This window comes from Chelon labrosus (genome assembly GCF_963514085.1).
Source record: "Chelon labrosus genome assembly, chromosome: 15".
Lineage (NCBI taxonomy): Eukaryota > Metazoa > Chordata > Actinopteri > Mugiliformes > Mugilidae > Chelon > Chelon labrosus.
The window spans coordinates 26,728,883-26,749,180 of record NC_140348.1 but is presented as its reverse complement, the minus strand read 5'-3'; the positions used below and the strand labels follow the sequence as shown (position 1 = coordinate 26,749,180).

Here is a 20,298-nt window from a genome sequence, read left to right as displayed (position 1 = left end):
GAACCCAGCCAGGCCCCATGGAGAAAAGCCCGGCCGCCAGACAGCCTCATCGGCGAGTTCCTCTCCCAGGTCAGGGTCAAGGCTGGGAGGCGGGGGCTCCAGTGTTCCAGGTGAGATGCTGCAGCTCTCTTTGGGAGACCCTACCAGGGGCTTCTGACCCAGACAACACAGCTCCCAGGATCACAGGGACACACAAAGCCCACACAAGAACAGGACTATTAAAAATGAGATGTTGTAAATGTAACCCGTCCTGTGTGCTTCCTCTGGTGCGTCTCTGGACACACTGCGTTGTGTTTTTTATTTTTGTGTTGTTGTGCGGGTGTAATGCAGAGGGACGAGCTGGACACACAGTGGCAAGTTATTTGTGGCTTTGACGGCGCCGTTTATTTTTACAGACGTCACAGATGCTGGCGGCTTCATCTCCTTACAAGCAACAGAGGAACATTCTACATCAGAGTATGTTGTATAAAACAACTCTATAACATCTACAATGAAGCGCTGTGTTTCTACAGGTTCACAGACAACCGGAACTGGGAAGCTAGCACACATAGTACTTACAACTAGCCACAGTCACGACCGACATAAGCAAAAAACAACACAAGTTAAATGAGGATATACATTCCCAAACTTTGTCTGACTGTTCATATTCGTCTCAGCACACATACCGTTCACATAGAACAATTTTACAACTGTTAATAGCCCAAATATTAGAATATACCACAGAGAGCCATTTATGGTGTGGTTACCTTACAAGCAATAGAGAAACACGGTGGCCTGCAAGGACAAACAGCGACAATCACTGAAACCCCTGAAGGCAAAAAAAAAGATACAACAGCGCCATCTACTGGCTTCAATGGGCAACTGTCTTACATCCACCCCTTCTTTAATTGATGGCGTCCCAGTCATCAGAACAAATGAAATAAAACCAGGACCACCTACTAAACACAAACAAAGAGAACAGTCAAAATAAACATGTGAAGAATGAATGACAGTGTGGCGTGTAGTGATGTGTGATGATAATGTGTACATGTACCCCCTATGAAGGTGTGAGCACTTGCTGTGTTAAGCTACATGCATCCTGCTGCTCTTCTTTCTTTGGCTCTCTGCCACAACTTCCATCCTCTCTGTATCTTCTGCCGATCCTCCTCTGTTCCCACGGCTTGTGAGTCATAGGACTGTTTCTTGGGGGACGTTGATTTTTCTGCAAGTTCTTCCTTGGAACACTGGGCCTGGGAGGCGAGTTGGTGCCTCTGACTGTTACATGTTCCTCCCCTGTTTCACTCACTTGTCCTGTCTTTGCTTCCACTTCCTCTATTCCTGTGCATTCAAACTGTTCATCTGTTGTCTCAGGTAAACACCTGTCCACATTTTTTTATGTCTGTATTGCCACTTCACCAGCCTGCTCCCCCATGTCCTCTGTATCCTCCATCCCTATGTCCTCCTCTGTGTCTGACTCAACCTCCCGTCTTGTCATCACACCAGTCCGCTCTACTGGAAGAAACATACACTGTGTAAGGAGACCACCTTACACACCAACCTCTCTGTGTCAACATTTTCTGATCACACCACATACACAGGTATGCTGGGCTGCTTCTTCACCACAATGTATGGCCTGGGCTCCCACTTGTCCCTCAGTTTCTGCTGCCTCTCCTTATGACACACTTTAACAAGAACTCTGTCACCTGGGTTAAAGACTTGACTCTTTGCCCTCTGATCATGGTATTTTATCGGTTGTCCCATGGCCTGGTGAGAGGTCTGATTAGCCTGGGCATAGGCCTGTGACAGTCAGTCATATAGAGTCTGGACATACTCACTATATTCACATGGCTCATTAGTGCTCTGGAGCCTGAAGATCAGGTCGACAGGGAGCCTGGGATGGCTGCCAAACATCAGGAAGTATGGTGGATATCCAGCAGAGTCGTGACATGTGCAGTTGTAGGCGTGGGTCATTGCATCCACATACTCATGCCACCAGGACTTCAGTTGAGGCTCTAATGTCCCAAGTATGAGGGTGCAGTTAAACCATTGTACTGGGGATGATAGGATGTTGTGTGGGTTTTAGTAATGGCAGTACACTTACACAGCTCTTTCACAGCAGCACTTTCAAAATTGTGCCCTTGGTCTGCATGCAATTTCACAAGGAAAGAAGAAGAAGTTTCTCTGCAGCACTTTGACCACAGTGCTGGCCCTTTGGTCTTGAGTGGAGTGTGCCTGTGCATAGCGTGAGAAGTGGTCAGTGACGATGAAGACATTTTCTATTCCACTCTTCAACTTCTCCAGAGTCAGAAAGTCCTCTCATACGAGCTCCATGGAGACACTGCTGTGAATGCTGACCAGGGGAGCCCTGACACCTGCAGCTGGGGTCTTTCTGAGGCAGCACCTCTCACTCTGCTCACACCATGCCTTTATCTCCTGGAACATCCGTGGCCAATGAAATCTCTCTTTTATCATCTTCACCATCCTCTCAAAACCCAAGTGCCCTGAGTCGTCATGAAGAGCCGTCTTGACTGATTCATGCAGCTTCTCTGGCAGTACTAGATGCTCCACTATTCCCCTTTAGCAGTGTAACGAAGCACAGTTCGTTACCTGTATATTGCACATGGGTAATTGTATGTATTTGCACAACAATGTGAGCGATTGAAATAACTGCACATTGCACGTTAGTCACAATAGCACTTTATTTGCTAGCTTTGCACAGTACATTTTGCACATTGCTTATTTGCACATTTTTGGTACGGATGTTTAAATGTCTTTATTGAATGTTGAAAGAGCTTTTAAGTAACCTCGTGACCACGGGTGATTGCATGCCGTCGGGCAGGTGCGGGAGTGCACACTCGGCTCCGCCTGCAAAGAGAGGGAAGTTAAGCTCCGACAAAATGGTGCGTATAATTGGAAAGAATAAGCGTGCAGATGTAATTTTAAAGATGTGTGGTGCAATATTGTTAAGTGCTAAAAGTGCAATTGGGTGCAATAAGTAAAATAAGCAAGTTGTTTTGTGTAAACACTTACCTGTCCAGTCCGTGTCTTCTCCAGGGTGCGCGGCCGAAAGATTCCCCCGGGCGCACGGGCACCGTCATATACGTTCCGGGAGAGACCAAGCGGCAGGACAGGAAGTGGGGGGGTTTCTAAATTGGTGTTTATTTCTATATTTTGTATTTATATTTATATATGTGTATTTTGGGTTAGAATAGCAGCAAATATTGTTTATTGTAAATATTATGTCGTAATAGCGGAGGAGATTTTGTCATTGGTAAAACAGCCAACTGATAATATTTTTAACTTACCTCTGAATGGATTAGCCCGGTAATTAGATCAGTCGACGCAGTACTAAAGGCGCCAGTTACTATCTGTCTGTGTTGCAGGTCTCATCTTACTGGACGTGTTCCATGTTTTGTTTGTTGCTGCTATGTTGCGTTGGGTGTTAAAATAAAGGTAAAGGAAACTGAGAAACCAGAATCTGCTACTTTTCTCGGCATCATCCAGCCGCTCAGGGGTCATCTATTTCACAAGCAGTCTCAGATGCAGCGATACATGATACCATCTTTTATCACTAACCTCCTCCAACACCAGTGATCACTGATCCTCTCAATGCGGCTTGGTTTCTGGTTCAGACTCTTATAGTGCAAGACAGGGCTGATGACAGGATCCTCCTTCTGCCCTGCACGGCTCTCCTGTTTCATCATGGAAGGAAGTGACTCCATCCCCACGTCTCTGTAGGGCTCATTAGATCGGGGAGGTTCACGTTTCTCTGAGGCAGACGTGCCCTGGCCTGTGGGGCTTTTTGCATCACCTCTAGTCTGAAGTTGTTTCTTCCTTCCTCCCACCATCCAAAGACATGCTTGTTAGGTTCATTGGTGATTCTAAATTGGCCGTAGGGGAGAGAGTGAATGGTTGTCTGTCTCTCTGTGTTAGCCCTGTGATAGACTGGAGACCTGGCCAGGAATAGGACACCTGGGATAGGCTGCAGCTCCTCTCCCATGACAAGTGGTTACAGAAAATGAATGATTACAATTATGACAGCTACACCACCACATATGGCTGCTATAGAGGCAAAGACAGCTGGATTATAATTTGTATTTTCCTTCCTATAATCAGGATGGATCTTGTCAGGTTCACTTTACTGGGAGGTAACAATGCATTAACGCTTCTTCATCTTCTGTAACCGCTTGTTCCTGTGAAGGGTTGCGGGGTCTGCTGGAGCCTAACCCAGCTGTCACTCGGCGAGAGGCGGGATACAACCTGGACAGGTCTCCAGTCTATCTCAGGGCTAACACAGAGAGACAGAGAACCATTCACACTCACACCTACGGCCAATTTAGAATCACCAATGGACCTAACGAGCATGTCTTTGGACAGTGGGAGGAAGCCCGGTAGTTATTATAACATAGGTTCACAAACAAGACCATGGCCCATGTCATTGTACTTCTGTCCATTAATGTGTGTCTTAACCCTCTCTATCTCTCTTGGTTCATCTCAGTTCTCATCACCCACACCTTCCTTCCTTCTCTTTTCTTTGCTTCCTCTTCCATCTTTCATTACACCACAGATGACAGGCAGCTTAAAATGAGATAGACAGACAACCACAGGTTTTTATCAGTGTGGATTAAACTGGTTGAGGTTTGAGTTTAGTTGAGTAACCCTGCATCAGTGTATAGTCTCTGGACTGTCAGTTCAGGGGGTTGAGGTTTTTCTAAAGACACAGCAGCAACTTCTCACGCTGATATAAAGTTTTCCTCCCGATAAAAATGAAGACAACTGAACCGCTGTTTATCTGTCACTGAGCTCTGAACATGTGGAAATCATGACTCCATAAGTCAGTAAATAACAGAATGATAGTTTTATTCTTTATATAAGGTAGAAAGGAAATTCTCCAACATTGTATTTGAAATGTTTCAAAGAAAAGAATAATAATCTAATGTATAAACATTTAGTGTTTCCCTCGCCTCAATATTTGACTTGATTTTCAAAATTACTGGAATATAATAATATAAACTCACAGCTTTTAGTTTTGTTCACACTGCATCTCTGTAATGTATGAAATATTTGGTGCAACATAAAAATAAAGAAGGTGAAACAAACCCTCAAACTGGATTGATAGAAAGTCTGTTGTATAAGTTTGAAGTTTTAAATGATTCTTGGAGGATGTTTTGTTGAAAGAATATCTGCTGACGTCTTTCATGATGATTCTGTACATCTGTACATTTCATGACCACATCTGACCTCATATGTCATTTCCTCATACGAGCAGATTTAAATGATCAGCAACCTGCTACGTGTCACATTCTGCTGTAGACTGTTTAGGTGCAGAGGACAGAACCAATACTAGTGGGAGGAACTCATTCTGGTGAGATCTGACTACTTTTAAAGCTAATTATTTTAACATTTCTTTTCTCACATGTAGAGATTATTAAGAATCAGTAAATCTATAAACTTTCACAGTCAGAGCAGCTTTGGACAGTAGGTGTGAAGAATACTGCAGTGAAAGCGGTTCCATTTTATTTCATTTGAACATTTTCCTCCAAAAGTAAAAGCATGCGTAGTACGTGTAGCCCATGTGACTTTGGAACCCGTGGATCAGTGGTGAATCTGAATTAATGTCTGTATCTATTAAATGCGGTGCAGTTTGAGAACTTTTTACAAAATATTTTACATTTCAGAAGGAAATATTCTTAATTCTTAATTTACTAGTGGAGATTTCTCCTCATAAAATAGAGAATATAAATAGTTACCTTTTCATTAATTATATTTCCCTACAGTACAAGCGGCACTGGAATAATTCATTGTTACAGAAAATGAATTGACAAATATTTTACTAAAAGCAGATTGTAAAAATAAAATGATTGTTTAATTAAATAATTATTATTTATATATTAATATCATTCATTCATTCATTCATCTTCTGTACCCGCTTATTCCTGTTAAGGGTCATGGGGTCTGCTGGAGCCTATCCCAGCTGTCATTGGTCTACAGGTGGGGTACTCCCTGGACAGGTCTCCAGTCTATCACAGGGCTAACACAGAGAGACTGACAACCATTCATACTCACACCTACGGCCAATTTAGAATCACCAGCTAACCTAACCAGCATGTCTTTGGATGGTGAGAAGAAGCCGGAGTACCCGGAGAAAACCCATGCAGAGACAGGGAGAACATGCAAACTCCACACAGAAAGGACACAGTCGGCGAATGGATTTGATTAATATCAAATTAGGATTTTGCCATTATAACTGAAATCATTTAGAAATCTTGTTTTTTTTTTTAATATAACTTTGAGTATTTCCTTTAGAAAATACACTGCTGTTTAATTTTTCACTCAAAGATGTTTCAGTTTGCAAATGTCTGAAAGTAGAGACAAATCTGAATCAAGAATTAGTCTGAGCCCAAAGGTACAACTTCCAAACACTTGTTTTCTCTAACCAACAGTGAAGACATCAAATATTTTCTTCTCAAAATAAACCAACATTTGCAAAATGAAAAAAAAAAAAAAAGCAGAGAATGCCACCTTTGAATGACAAGTGACTGGTACCTTTGTCATTTAATTCGCTGTAACATTGAATTGTTCAAGCAGTCGTTTTAAGAAATATTAGCAATTTTGCTGTGGGCTTTGCTGTATTTTCAGTGTGTCCTCAATAACTAGTGCCGAAGGCTCCTCTGCTAAAAGCTGCTGATTCAGTTCACATACGTAGTGAACACCTTTATCCTGCAGTTGTTTCTTCCTTCCTCCTTGTTTCTCTCCAACATTTATACTGTACTAAAGGTATACTGTGTTCAACGTACACCTCAAAGTTTCATGGACATCACTGAATGACATCAGATAGATAATCTCTCTAATCTCTCAAACACCAGGATTCACACTGAACAATGGAACATTTCAACATCAGCAACTCATGGAACGAAAGTTATGATGAAAACAACATCAGCTTCAACTGCTTCCGATTCTGCTCTGCTAATGACTGCTATGAAGGCAAAGGAGCCTTCATCGTGTATGTTTTTACATTGATCGTCATCTGCATCAGCCTTCCTTTGATCCTCGTGGCCATCTACTTACTCTCTTCTCTGGTGAGTCCATTATAACAGATGTATGTATTTATAATGATGTGTTGTGTACAGTCTGTCAGTAAATGATTGTCTTTGACTCGTCTCAGGTGTAAAAGTCTTGGTACATCTGGTTCTTAGATGGATAAATGTCTCTGACTGCAGTTTCTGGGCAGAGCCAGATGTCATATTTGGAGGAGGTGAAGTTCAGAACATGTTAACAACTGCTTTAGTTACTTTTACCAATGTTTTCCTGCAGGTCAGAAAGGATCACGGTGCTCCAGTCTACATCATCAACCTCCTCATTTCTGACATCATTCAGCTCTGCAGCATGATTGGTTGGGTGGCAAACAACGAATGCCTGAGCATTTTCTTTTATGTTTATGTTTATGGTCTGGCGTCCAGCGTTGGCTTCATGGTGTGTATCTCCCTAGAAAGGTAACTATCTGTCTGATCCAGTTTGTGTGTATCTACGTCTGTGTCTAACCATTTTATTAGTATATAATTCTGATGCTCCTCAAAGACTGTCTATGTGTGTCTGTCTTTCATTACAGGTATTTGGTCATCGCCTGGCCGCTGTGGTACAGATTCAGACGAACCATCAAGACCTCTGTGGTGGTCTCTGTCCTAGTCTGGATCCTTCCTCTTGTTTATTTCCCCCTAGAAGTTTTCCTGGTTCGTTCTGTTATAGAAATCACCTCTGCCGTCTTTCTCCTCCTCCCCCTTCCTCTGTTCATCTTCTTCCTGGGTGGGACTCTTAAAGCCCTGTCTACATCCCTCAGTGTCTCCTCTGATGAAAAACGAAGAATTGTGGCAGTTTTGGTCGTGGTGCTGCTTATTTACACACTGATGTACCTGCCCACTGTCATTCTGTTACTGGTAGGGCATAACAGATTGAGCTCTAGCTTCATCATTGTGTCTGACATTCTTCTTCTGTTGAGTCCTCTTGCAGACTTGATTTTGTACATTTTCATTAGGAAAGGAACCACAGACAAGCTTCTGGCCTCACTGTGTTGTTGCAGAATGCAGTTGAAGAATCATCAGATGAACAGCATGAATAACGACAGCATGTACACTAGTCAGCTTCATGTAGGCAGGAAGTAGAAGTTTTAGTTCAGTTGTTGTAGTAGGAGGTAGTGGCCAGCAGGTGGTGCTGCTGTCATTTCTGACTGCAGAACACAGAGATCCAGGCAGAAGTCTGCTGCATGTTGCCTCCTTTTAAACCAGCTGATCACCAACTGTTGTACAGCTGACACTGAGACAGCAGAGATCCAACAAGGAAGAAGTTTCTTTCTAAAGCTGAGCGTTGTACAGGGTGACAGTTTCTAAACTAGAAGAGTGGATCTGAATGTGTGATTATTATGGTTTGTGTTGCTTAGAAAGTGCTAAATAAAACTGCTGTTGATCATTGATTCAATTAAAGGTCTATATGATGTGATTCTTTTTCTCCTTCATTGATCCCTCAGTGGGGAATTCTTTCTCTCCATTTAACCCATCCATTGGTTCACACAGCAGTGTGGACTCTGATCAGTTTAGTGTGTCCATGCAGGAAGAAGCAGCAAAAGAGAAATGTGATGCTGTTTTTGAGGTTGTCATTCAGCAGCTTTCCTTGTCAGAAAATAGTTTCATTTGCTCATCATCCATGTTTAAACATTCAGTCTGTTTCTATCTCTGTGAATAAAGATGACAACAGAAAACAAACTCAGCACTTTCTACATTCTTCATTATATTTATTAGCCACATATCTGATATGTTTCCAGACCTCAACACCTTTAGCAGGTTTCATGAATCATGACTGTAACTCTGACCGAAAACACAACATGTTGTTGTTTGATGCACCAGAGAGGTAAATGAGCTGCTGTGTGTGTTTTAAGTTCTTAGGATAAAGATGTGATGCATGAACACTGATCACACTGCATCTCTGTCATTTATAAATTCACACAAACAACAATATCTGGAGAAACAAACCCTCAAACTGGACATTTACATAATGTCTGACAACTTCAGTTTATTCTCTGGTTTATCACTTCTGGTAGTTGAGGTTTTGCTAAAGTTCAGTCGTCAAGCTGATATTTAGATTTCCTTCTGATAGAAAACAGGAAATTTAGCTGCTGCATATCAGAAAATATGACTCATAAATATGTTAATATTAGCATGATATTTTTCGTACAAAAAGTAGAACATCTAGTATTTTCTTTGCCTCAGTGTTATATTTCATATTTATAATGACTTGAATAAAATATGTGAACTGACAACCACTCATCGATCACACTTCCTCTCTGTAAGTTAGACAATAAAATAATTGGCGCAACCTAAAAAAACGAAGGTGAAGCCAAAGCCTCCTGACTGGTGTTGTGACGTTTCATGATCACATCTGATTCCATCTCATTTCCTCATATGAGCAGATTTAAATGATCAGAAACCTGCTACGTGTCACATTCTGCTGTAGACTGTTTAGATGCAGAGGACAGAACCAACACTAGTGGGAGGAACTCATTCAGGTGAGACCTGACAACTTTTAAAAAGGTAAATATTGGAACTTTTCTTTTATTAAATCTAGATGTTATTCATTCAACCACTAAGAATTTATAATTTATACTGTTCTATAGTTATACTACTTTACTGTTGACCTACACCTCAGAGCTTAATGGATATTATTACATCTCTCTACTCTCTCAAACACCAGAATTCACACTGAAGAATGGAAGAGTTGCACATTAACAACACAGCACAAGATGAAATCTCCTATGGCTGCTTTACATACAACGAGGACTTCATCTCATATGTTTTTACATGGATCATCATCTGCATCAGCATTCCTTTGATCCTAGTGGCCATCTACTCACTCTCTTCTCTGGTGAGTCCATTATAACAGATGTATGTATTTATAATGATGTGTTGTGTACAGTCTGTCAGTAAATGATTGTCTTTGACTCGTCTCAGGTGTAAAAGTCTTGGTACATCTGGTTCTTAGATGGATAAATGTCTCTGACTGCAGTTTCTGGGCAGAGCCAGATGTCATATTTGGAGGAGGTGAAGTTCAGAAAAAAATGTCACATTAGTACATACACTGATCAGGCATAACATTATGACCACCTTCCTACTATTGTGCAGGTCTCCCTTGTGGTGACTCATCAGAGAATGGACATGGGCCTTCTGAGGGTGTCCTGTGGTGTCTGGCAACACAATGTTGTTAGTGGGGGGGTCTTTGAGGGGAGGGGCCTCTGTGGATCATCCCACAGATACTTGATCAGTTTGGGATCTAGTGAATTTGGAGACCAGGTCAACACCTTGTGCTGTTCTTCATGTTTTTTTTTAGTTGTTCCTAAAGTGTTTTTGTGTGTGTGTCTGTGTCAGGCTGCATCCTGCTGGGGATGGCTGCTGCCATCAAGGAGTGTCATTGCTATGGGGTGGGGGTGCCTGGTCTGGTCTAGGTGGGTGCTACATGTCTAAGTAACATCCACATCAATGAATGCCAGGTCCAGAAGTTTCCCAGTAGAACACTGAATTGTCACAAGATGGTCAATCTTATTCACTTCTCCTGTCAGTGGTCATAATGTTGTGGCTGATCGGTATACGCCATATTTCAGTAAATCTCCACCAGGAAGATTTTAGATGAGCCAGCAGTTTGGGTACCTGTATTTGATAAATATTCTCTGCCCATAGAAAACCTCTGTTGGTCAGTCTGTAGCAGCTGTATTGACCATCATTGCAAATATGCTAATTCTGTTTATTTCTTGTGTAGTTTTGCTCAGTGAACTTCCTCTACTTCTGCTTAAGCAATGATCTACATCAGGGATTCCCAAAGTGTGGTGCGCACACCCCTGGGGGTGCATGAACTGCCTCTAGGGGGTGCATGACATGAAAAATGTCATGCACCCCCATATATGCGCAACTAACTGAGCCAGCTGCGTTGCACTTTAAAATCGTCAGATGAATCCTCATTGTTTTATCTGTTCCTGAGTCTATGCTCTGTGTTATTTATGTTGTCGGTCGTGTGTAACTTTATTACAATTTAATAAAAATGACTGGCGTTCTAATTTTATTTCTATATACACGTTGTTGTAATCATGATTATTTTGTTATATGTGTGTTCTGGTAACTTCCTCTAATTAGCCTCTAATATAGTTATAAAAAAGCTTGTTGCCTTTTTCTTTTTTTTTTTTAAGGTGGGGGATTAGGGGTGCGTCAGCGCTAAAAAAGTTTGGGAACCGCTGATCTATATTATATGAAGACAAAAGACTAGACTCTTGTGATTATCTGAACATAGGTTTAATGCTTTTTAGCCACAACATGGAACATGTTAACAACTGCTTTAGTTACTTTTACCAATGTTTTCCTGCAGGTCAGAAAGGATCACGGTGCTCCAGTCTACATCATCAACCTCCTCATTTCTGACATCATTCAGCTCCTCTGTATGATTGGTTGGATGGCAAACAACAACTGCAACATCATCTTCATTCATCTTTATGATTATGCTCTGTTGTCCAGTGTTGGCTTCATGGTGTGTATCTCCCTAGAAAGGTAACTATCTGTCTGATCCAGTTTGAACGCTCCATTCCTGTGCGTTCAAACTGTTCATCTGTTGTCTCAGGTAAACACGTGTCCACCTTTTCTTTATGTCTATATTGTCATTTCACCAGCCTGCTCCCCCATGTCCTCTGTATCCTCCATCCCTATGTCCTCCTCCTTATGACACACATTAACAAGAACTCTGTCACCTGGGTTAAAGACTTGACTCTTTGCCCTCTGATCATGGTATTTTATCGGTTGTCCCATGGCCTGGTGAGAGGTCTGATTAGCCTGGGCATAGGTCTGTGACAGACAGTCATATAGAGTCTGGACATACTCACTATATTCACATGGCTCATTAGTGGTCTGGAGCCTGAAGATCAGGTCGACAGGGAGCCTGGGATGGCTGCCAAACATCAGGAAGTATGGTGGATATCCAGCAGAGTCGTGACATGTGCAGTTGTAGGCGTGGGTCATTGCATCCACATACTCATGCCACCAGGACTTCAGTTGAGGCTCTAATGTCCCAAGTATGAGGGTGCAGTTAAACCATTGTACTGGGCATGATAGGAGGTTGTGTGGGTTTTAGTAATGCCTGTACACTTACACAGCTCTTTCACAACAGCACTTGTGCCCTTGGTCTGCATGCAATTTCACAAGAAAGAAGAAGCAGAAGTTTCTCTGCAGCACTTTGACCACAGTGCTGGCCTTCTTGTCTTTAGTGGGGGTCAGTGATGACGAGGACATTTTCTATGCCACCCTTCGACTTCTCCAGAGTCATAAAGTCCACTCATATGAGCTCCATGGAGACACTGCTGTGAATGCTGACCAGGGGAGCCCTGACACCTGCAGCTGGGGTCTTTCTGAGGCAGCACCTCTCACACTGCTCACACCAAGCCTTTATCTCTCCAGTGAAATCTCTCTCTTGTCATCTGCACCGTCCTTTCAAAACTCAAGTGCCCTGAGTCGTCATGAAGAGCCGTCTTGACTGATTCACGCAGCTTCTGTGGCAGTACTAGCTGCTCCACTATTCCCCTTTGGCAGTCTCAGATAGAATAGAATAGAATAAAATAGAATAGAATGCCTTTATTGTCACTATACACATGTAAAATGAGATAACAGCGCAAAATACAAAAATACAGTATAAAAAGACATACGAAAAGTTTAGACAGTATAAACATAGAGGTGCACAGTCCTGAGAAGATTTTCAGAAATAAATATGGTGAATGTACAGTATGTAAGTATAAATATATAAATAAATATTGCACATAATGTATGTATTGCACATGGAATGCACATTGACTGGAATATTGCACATTAAAACAGTGTTACAGTGGAGATTGGAGAGAGTCCATAAAAGAAAAAATCAGTGCATGTGGGAGTTCAGGGTGGATATTGCTTTCGAAAAAAGCTGTTTTTGAATCTGTTTGTTTTTGTCCTGATGCACCTGTAGCGCCTCCCAGAGGGCAGCAGGTCAAACAGGTCAGAGCAAGGGTGGGAGCTGTCCTTGGTGATGGTTTTGGCTCTGCTGAGGCAGCGGGAGGTGTAAATGTCAGTCAGGGAGGGGAGAGGGCAGCCAATGATCTTCTGTGCTGCCTTTACGACTCTCTGCAGCCTCTCCCTGTCTGCAACGGTGCAGCTGCCATACCATACTGTGATGCAGTATGTTGGCAGGCTCTCAACGGATGAGCGGTAGATGGTCAGCAGCAGGTCGGAGTCAAGGTTGTGCTTCCTGAGGACTCTCAGGAAGTGTAGCCGCTGCTGAGCCTTCTTGATGATTGAGGTGACGTTCTCTGACCAGGAGATGTCGGCGGAGATGAGGACACCAAGAAACCTGAAGGTGTGGACCCTCTCCACACACTCGCCATTGATGTAAAGGGGGGCTGGGACAGTGCTGTGCTTCCTGAAGTCGATGATAATCTCTCTGGTTTTCTTGGTGTTGAGAGCGAGGTTATTCTCCAAACACCAGGCTGCCAGCTTCTGGACCTTCTCTCTGTAGGCTGCCTCATCACCCCTGGAGATGAGTCCGACCACTGTCTAGTGTCGTCAGCAAACTTGACGATGAGGTTGTCGTTGTGGGCCGGACTGCAGTCGTGGGTGTAGAGGCAGTACAGGAGGGGGCTCAGCACACAGCCCTGTGGGGAGCCGATGCTCAGTGTGCGGGTGGAGGACAGGTGGGGGCCAAGTCTCACAGTCTGGGGTCGGTTGGTGAGAAAGTCCTTTATCCAGGCACATGTGAGAGCAGATGAGTGCTGCTGAGATGTTTCAAAGTGGGCAAAGAAGCAGTTTAGCTCCTCTGCCAGTGGCGCACTCAGGTCGTCTGTTGATGCATCACAGCCTCTGAAGTTTGTGATGTGTTGTATGTCCCGCCATACCTCCCGTGTGTTGTTGCTGGACAGGTGGGACTCTATGCCCATCCTGTAGTCCGCCCTGGCTCTTTTTATTCCTTTTTTCAGGTCAGCTCGAGCAGCTCTGTACAGAGCTCTGTCCCCTGACCTGAAGGCAGCGTTGCGGGCCCTGAGGAGTGTGCAGACCTGGCTGGTCATACAGGGTTTCGGGTTTGGGAAAACCAGGGCCCGTATTCCTAAAGATTCTTAGCGCTAAGAGCTGCTCCTAGTGGCCAAATTCTAAGAAAATTCTTAGAATCATGACGTTTCCCTCTCAAAGTTAGGAGTAGCTCCTAGTAAAGATAAAAGCTATTCCTAAAGAATCTTAGCTCTTAAGAGTGCTCCTAAGGTGAGATCTGTTAAGAGCAGGGAGGAGGACTTTTAGGAGCCTTAGGAATTTCTTAAGCAGAGGAGAAAATGGCTGAAAGAAGAGACAGGAGAGATATTCTCCAAACACTGAATGACAATCAAGCTTGTTACAATCGCAATACAGTAGTCCCTCGTTAATCGCGGGAGTTACGTTCTGAAAATAACCCGCAATAGGCGAAATCCGCGAAGTAGTCAGCTTTATTTTTTACAATGATTATAAATGTTTTAAGATTGCAAAACCCCTCACTACACACTTTATACACTTTTCTCAATAACTTGCAAACATACCGCACTTCAGTCACACTGCCAGCGATCAAAGATACTGTAGGCTATATGTAAATCTGGCAAGCTGAACGCATTCTGTACTGTACAAGAGACACCGTATGGAGGAGATTGATTGACAATGGTCTACAGTCCCTTAGCCAATCAGGACGCAGAAAACAATGCGCTGTAAAAAAAAAAAAAATGTAATTAAAAAACAAGCATGCAAAATTGCACCAAAAAATCCGCGAAACTGCGAGGTGAACCGCGTTATAGCGAGGGACTACTGTATCATCGGAAATGAAAGTCATCACAACACTGAGGTATTTAGCAACAGGAAATATGCAAAAATGCAACAATGCAGCAGTGATGACTTGGGGCCAAATCTACGTCTTAAACACTTTTATTCTCATTGACCCGTTGATCCAGAAGCAAACACTGTTCCTCTGTCCAGTTGGGTTTCCTACTTCATTTCTTCTCCACTGCTGTTCGGTTTTTGGAAGATTTGAACGTCAACCAACACTGCTTCTTCGAGGCCGGTTAGCAATCACAGAAATTGATTGAAGCTGAGCTATTTTACCCTTGTTAATACCAAATAGGTGAAGTGCAAAATGTTACCAGCATGGTAAATGAATGAAAGCAAATAAATAGAACTATCAGCATGTGAATACTGTGCAAGTGGGCCTGAGTTTAATCACACATTTTATAGGATACTTTTTAAAGTATAGCGAACTATTTATTTATTTTTATGTAAAGTATTATTTATAATTATACAGTCTTCATAGAGATTAGATTCTGTTATTAAATCTATTAATTTGACGTCCATTCTAGGCCAATTATCACCAAAAGTGTATTTTTATCTAGCTTTTAGGATCAACCAATCACACCTCTCGAAATGATGACTCATACCTAGCAACGGGGTCAACCACACCTCCTCCCTAAGATCAGAGTTTCTGTCCATTCCTTGCTAAGAGTTATCTAAGAATTTTCTGGAATCACTCCTAAGCTAAGACTTCTAGCTAGGAATGTTTAGGCTAAGATAGGAGCTCTCTGAGAGGATTCTTAGAATCTTTAGGAATACGGGCCCTGGATGTTTTTGTCCACAGTCACATTCCCAATGCAGAACTTGATATAGTCCAGTACCGTTCTAGTGAATGTCTCCAGCTCCTGGTGTGCAAAGAAGTCCCAGTCTGTCTGTTCGAAGCAGTCCTGAAGTTCAAATAGTGCATCTTCCAGCCAGGTTGTAATAGTCTTTGTGGTGGGCCTGGCCCTGTGTCTGAGGATGGTGTAGGCTGGGGAAAGCAGGAGGGAGAGATGGTCTGACTGGCCGAGGTGGGGGAGGGGTATGGCTCTGTACGTGTGCTTGATGTTGGTGTAAACATGACCCAAAGTGTTTTCCCCCCTTGTAGAACACTTGACATGCTGGTAGAACTTCGGGAGTACAGTCTTCAAATTGGCCTTGTTAAAGTCCCCTGCAATTATGTGAACACCGTCAGGGTGGGCCCGCTGCTGTTCGTTTATGGTGTTCATCAGGAGAGAGAGCTCTGTGTTTACACTGGCGTCGGGTGGAACATACACAGCCGTAACAATCACAACAGTTAGCTCTCTCTGCAGAAAAAAGGCCGGCATCTTACAGACATGTACTCAACGTCTGGGGAACAGTGTTTGTCAATAATTGTCCCGTTGTTACACCAGTTGTTATGCACATAAATATAAATCCTCTGCTCTTACCGGAGTCCTCAGTCCTGTCCCAGCGGTGCAGAGTGTGGCCTGCTAGCTGCACGCCAGCATCGGGTATTGCCGGGTGAAGCCAGGTTTCGGTGATAATCAGAACACAGCCTTCACGAACATAGCGATTTCCAGCGAGTTGTAATTCCAAGTCGTCCATTTTCTGCACCAGGGATCTGGCATTGGAGAGATACAGGCTAGGTAGAGGTGGCTTGTGTGGTTGTTTCCTTAGCCTTAGCATAACACCAGACCGGCGGCCCCGCTTCTGCTTCCTCTCCCTCCTCCATCTGCGCCGCCTCCTAGACCCGACAACAATCCACGGAGAGCCCGGTGGTCTCGCTATGTCGTCTGGGATGTTATTCGAGTGGTGAAAGTCGCTCGAAACAGATATCTGGTGTTGGTCCCCAATGTCCAAAAGTATCTGGCGGGTGTACTGGATGTTTGTGGTACCGATAGTGCAAAAGGAAGAAAAACAAGGAAAGAGAAAACAGAAAAGAGCACTGAAATGGAGAGCTGTGAGCCGCTGCAGCCATGCGCGCCGCCATCTTGTCTGTCTCCTCTGACTCCAGCGATACATGATACCATCTTTTATCACTAACCTCCTCCAACACCAGTGATCACTGATCCTCTCAACGCAGCTTGGTTTCTGGTTCAGATTCTTATAGTGCAAGACAGGGCTGATGACAGGATCCTCCTTCTGCCCTGCATGGCTCTCCTGTTTCATCATGGAAGGAAGTGACTCCATCCCCACGTCTCTGTAGGGCTCATTAGATTGGGGAGGTTCACGTTTCTCTGAGGCAGATGTGCCCTGGCCTGTGGGGCTTTTTGCCCCCCAGCTACAGCACCAGATATGGCTGAAGCAAAGATAGTTGGATTATACCTTAGTGTCCATCTACACAGTTTATTCAGGATGGATTTTGACAGGTTCACTTTACTGGGAGGTGACAACACATTGACCCTAATGTAGTTTTTATAACATAGTCATTCTTTGTCATTCTATTTCTACCCATTACTGTGTGTCTTAACCCTCTCTATCTCTTGTTTCATCTCAGTTCTCATCACCCATGCTTCTCTTCCTTCTCTTTTCTTTGCTTCCTCTTCCATCTTTCATTACACCACAGACCACAGGCAGCTTAAAATGAGATAGACAGACAACCACAGGTTTTTATCAGTGTGGGTTAAACTGGTTGAGGTTTGAGTTTAGCTGAGTAACCCTGCATCAGTGTATAGTCTCTGGACTGTCAGTTCAGTGGGTTGAGGTTTTTCTAAAGACACAGCAGCAACTTCTCACGCTGATATAACGTTTTCCTCCTGATGAAAATGAAGACAGCTGAACGGTTTTCATCTGTGACTGAGCTCTGAACATATGGAAATCATGACTCCATAAGTCAGTAAATGACAGAATGATAGTTTTATTCTTCATATAAGGTAGAAAGGAATGCAATGTTTCCCTCATCTCAATATTGAACTTGATTTTCATAATTACTGGAATAAAATAATCTAAACTCACAGCTTTTAGTTTTGTTCCAGTTCCAGTTTGTCATCTAGTTGCTTTCCTGACAATGTGTTGTGACGGCCGCTCATAGATCACACTGCATCTCTGTAATGTATGAAATATGTGGTGCCACATGAAAATAAAGAAGGTGAAACAAACCCTCAAACTGGATTGATAGAAAGTCTGTTGTATAAGTTTGAAGTTCTAAATGATTCTTGGAGGATGTTTTGTTGAAATAATATCTGCTGACGTCTTTCATGATGATTCTGCACATCTGTACATTTCATGACCACATCTGACCTCATATGTCACTTCCTCATACGAGCAGATTTAAATGATCAGAAACCTGCTACGTGTCACATTCTGCTGTAGACTGTTTAGATGCAGAGGTCAGAACCAACACTAGTGAGGAACTCATTCAGGTGAGATCTGACAACTTTTAAAAAGGTAAATATTGGAACTTTTCTTTCATTAAATCTAGATGTTATTCATTCAACAACTAAGAACGTAATTTATGTCCATCATTTATACTGTTCTATAGCTATACTACTTTACTGTTGACCTACACCTCAGAGCTTAATGGATATTATTACATCTCTCTACTCTCTCAAACACCAGGATTCACACTGAAGAATGGAAGACTTGCACATTAACACCTCGTTGGAAGAAAGTTTTAATTACACCAACGTCAGCGACAACATTTATCACGACTTAGAGGATGACGTCTACGACGAATTTTTTGTAGGCATCTTTAAAGTTTATTCATGGATCATCATCTGCATCTGCCCCCCTTTGATCCTAGTGGCCATCTACTCACTCTCTTCTCTGGTGAGTCCATTATAACAGATGTATGTATTTATAATGATGTGTTGTGTACAGTCTGTCAGTAAATGATTGTCTTAGACTCGTCTCAGGTGTAAAAGTCTTGGTACATCTGGTTCTTAGATGGATAAATGTCTCTGACTGCAGTTTCTGGGCAGATCCAGATGTCATATTTGGAGGAGGTGAAGTTCAGAACATGTTAACAACTGCTTTAGTTACTTTTACCAATGTTTTCCTGCAGGTCAGAAAGGATCACGGTGCTCCAGTGTATGTCATCAACCTCCTCATTTCTGATATCGTTCAGCTCCTCTGCTTGATTGTTTGGGTGGCTGATGAGAATGACTCAGTGAGAGACATTGTCGCATATCTTTATCTTTATGGTCTGTTGACCAGCGTTGGCTTCATGGTGTGTATCTCCCTAGAAAGGTAACTATCTGTCTGATCCAGTTTGTGTGTATCTACGTCTGTGTCTAACCATTTTATTAGTATATAATTCTGATGCTCCTCAAAGACTGTCTATGTGTGTCTGTCTTTCGTTACAGGTATTTGCTCATCGCCTGGCCGCTGTGGTACAGATTCAGACGAACCATCAAGACCTCTGTGGTGGTCTCTGTCCTAGTCTGGGTCCTTCCTCTTGTTTATGTCCTCCCATCATATTTCTGGGTTGATACTCAGATCACAACACCTATCAATGCCATCTACCTCCTCTTCCCCTTCCCTCTGTTCATCTTCTTCCTGGGTGGGACTCTTAAAGCCCTGTCCACATCCCGCAGTGTCTCCTCTGATGAAAAACGAAGAATTGTGGCAGTTTTGGTCGTGGTGCTGCTTATTTACACACTGATGTTCCTGCCCACTGTCATTTGGTTACTGGCAGGAGAAGACACAATGAGCTTTAGCTTCATCTGTGTGTCTGTCATACTTCTTCAGTTGAGTCCTCTTGCAGACTTGATTTTGTACATTTTCATTAGGAAAGGAACCACAGACAAGCTTCTGGCCTCACTGTGTTGTTGCAGAATGCAGTTCAGGAATCACCAGATGAACAGCATGAATGACGATAGCGTGTACACAGTCAGCGTCATGTAGGCAGGAAGTAGAAGTTTTAGTTTAGTTGTTGTAGTAGGAGGCAGTGGCCAGCAGGTGGTGCTGCTGTCATTTCTGACTGCAGAACACAGAGATCCAGGCAGAAGTCTGCTGCATGTTGCCTCCTTTTAAACCAGCTGATCGCCAACTGTTGTACAGCTGACACTGAGACAGCAGAGATCCAACAAGGAAGAAGTTTCTTTCTAAAGCTGACCATTGTGCAGGGTGACAGTTTCTAAACTAGAAGAGTGGATCTGAATGTGTGATTATTATAGTTTTTGTTGCTTAAAAAGTGCTAAATAAAACTGCTGTTGATCATTTATTCAATTAAAGGTCTATATGATGTGATTCTTTTTCTCTTTCATTAACCCCTCAAAAAGGGATTGCTGGTGCAGGGTGACGTCAGCTCCCGGAGCTCTTGTTGCTTCACATACTCACTTCATAACACACCACATTTAACTGTCAGTAAGGGTTGTAACAATGGCAATAGTAATTGGGTGCACAATAATTATCGGTCCGATTATTATCAAATCATGATGTCATTCCGATAACTCTGATATCATAACAAATGGCCCAATAATATATAATATTTATTTTTGTCAGTACTGCG

General features: G+C 42.9%; 1 protein-coding gene and 1 pseudogene across 2 annotated transcripts; both read left to right on the top strand.

The window, feature by feature from the left end:
- The first annotated feature begins 6,425 nt into the window (after nt 1-6,425).
- LOC311500627 lies at nt 6,426-8,095 on the top strand (annotated as a pseudogene). Its single transcript has 3 exons — nt 6,426-7,058; nt 7,294-7,472; nt 7,589-8,095. The product of its transcript is annotated as an uncharacterized misc_RNA (transcript).
- A 1,545-nt stretch (nt 8,096-9,640) lies between these two features.
- LOC311500052 (ovarian cancer G-protein coupled receptor 1-like) lies at nt 9,641-19,716 on the top strand (the record flags this gene model as incomplete). Its single annotated transcript, XM_084561227.1, is given in 5 exon segments — nt 9,641-9,891; nt 18,850-19,034; nt 19,151-19,626; nt 19,629-19,655; nt 19,658-19,716. Coding segments are annotated over 5 exon segments (903 nt in total). The 5' UTR covers nt 9,641-9,735.
- Between the last annotated feature and the right edge of the window lie 582 nt (nt 19,717-20,298).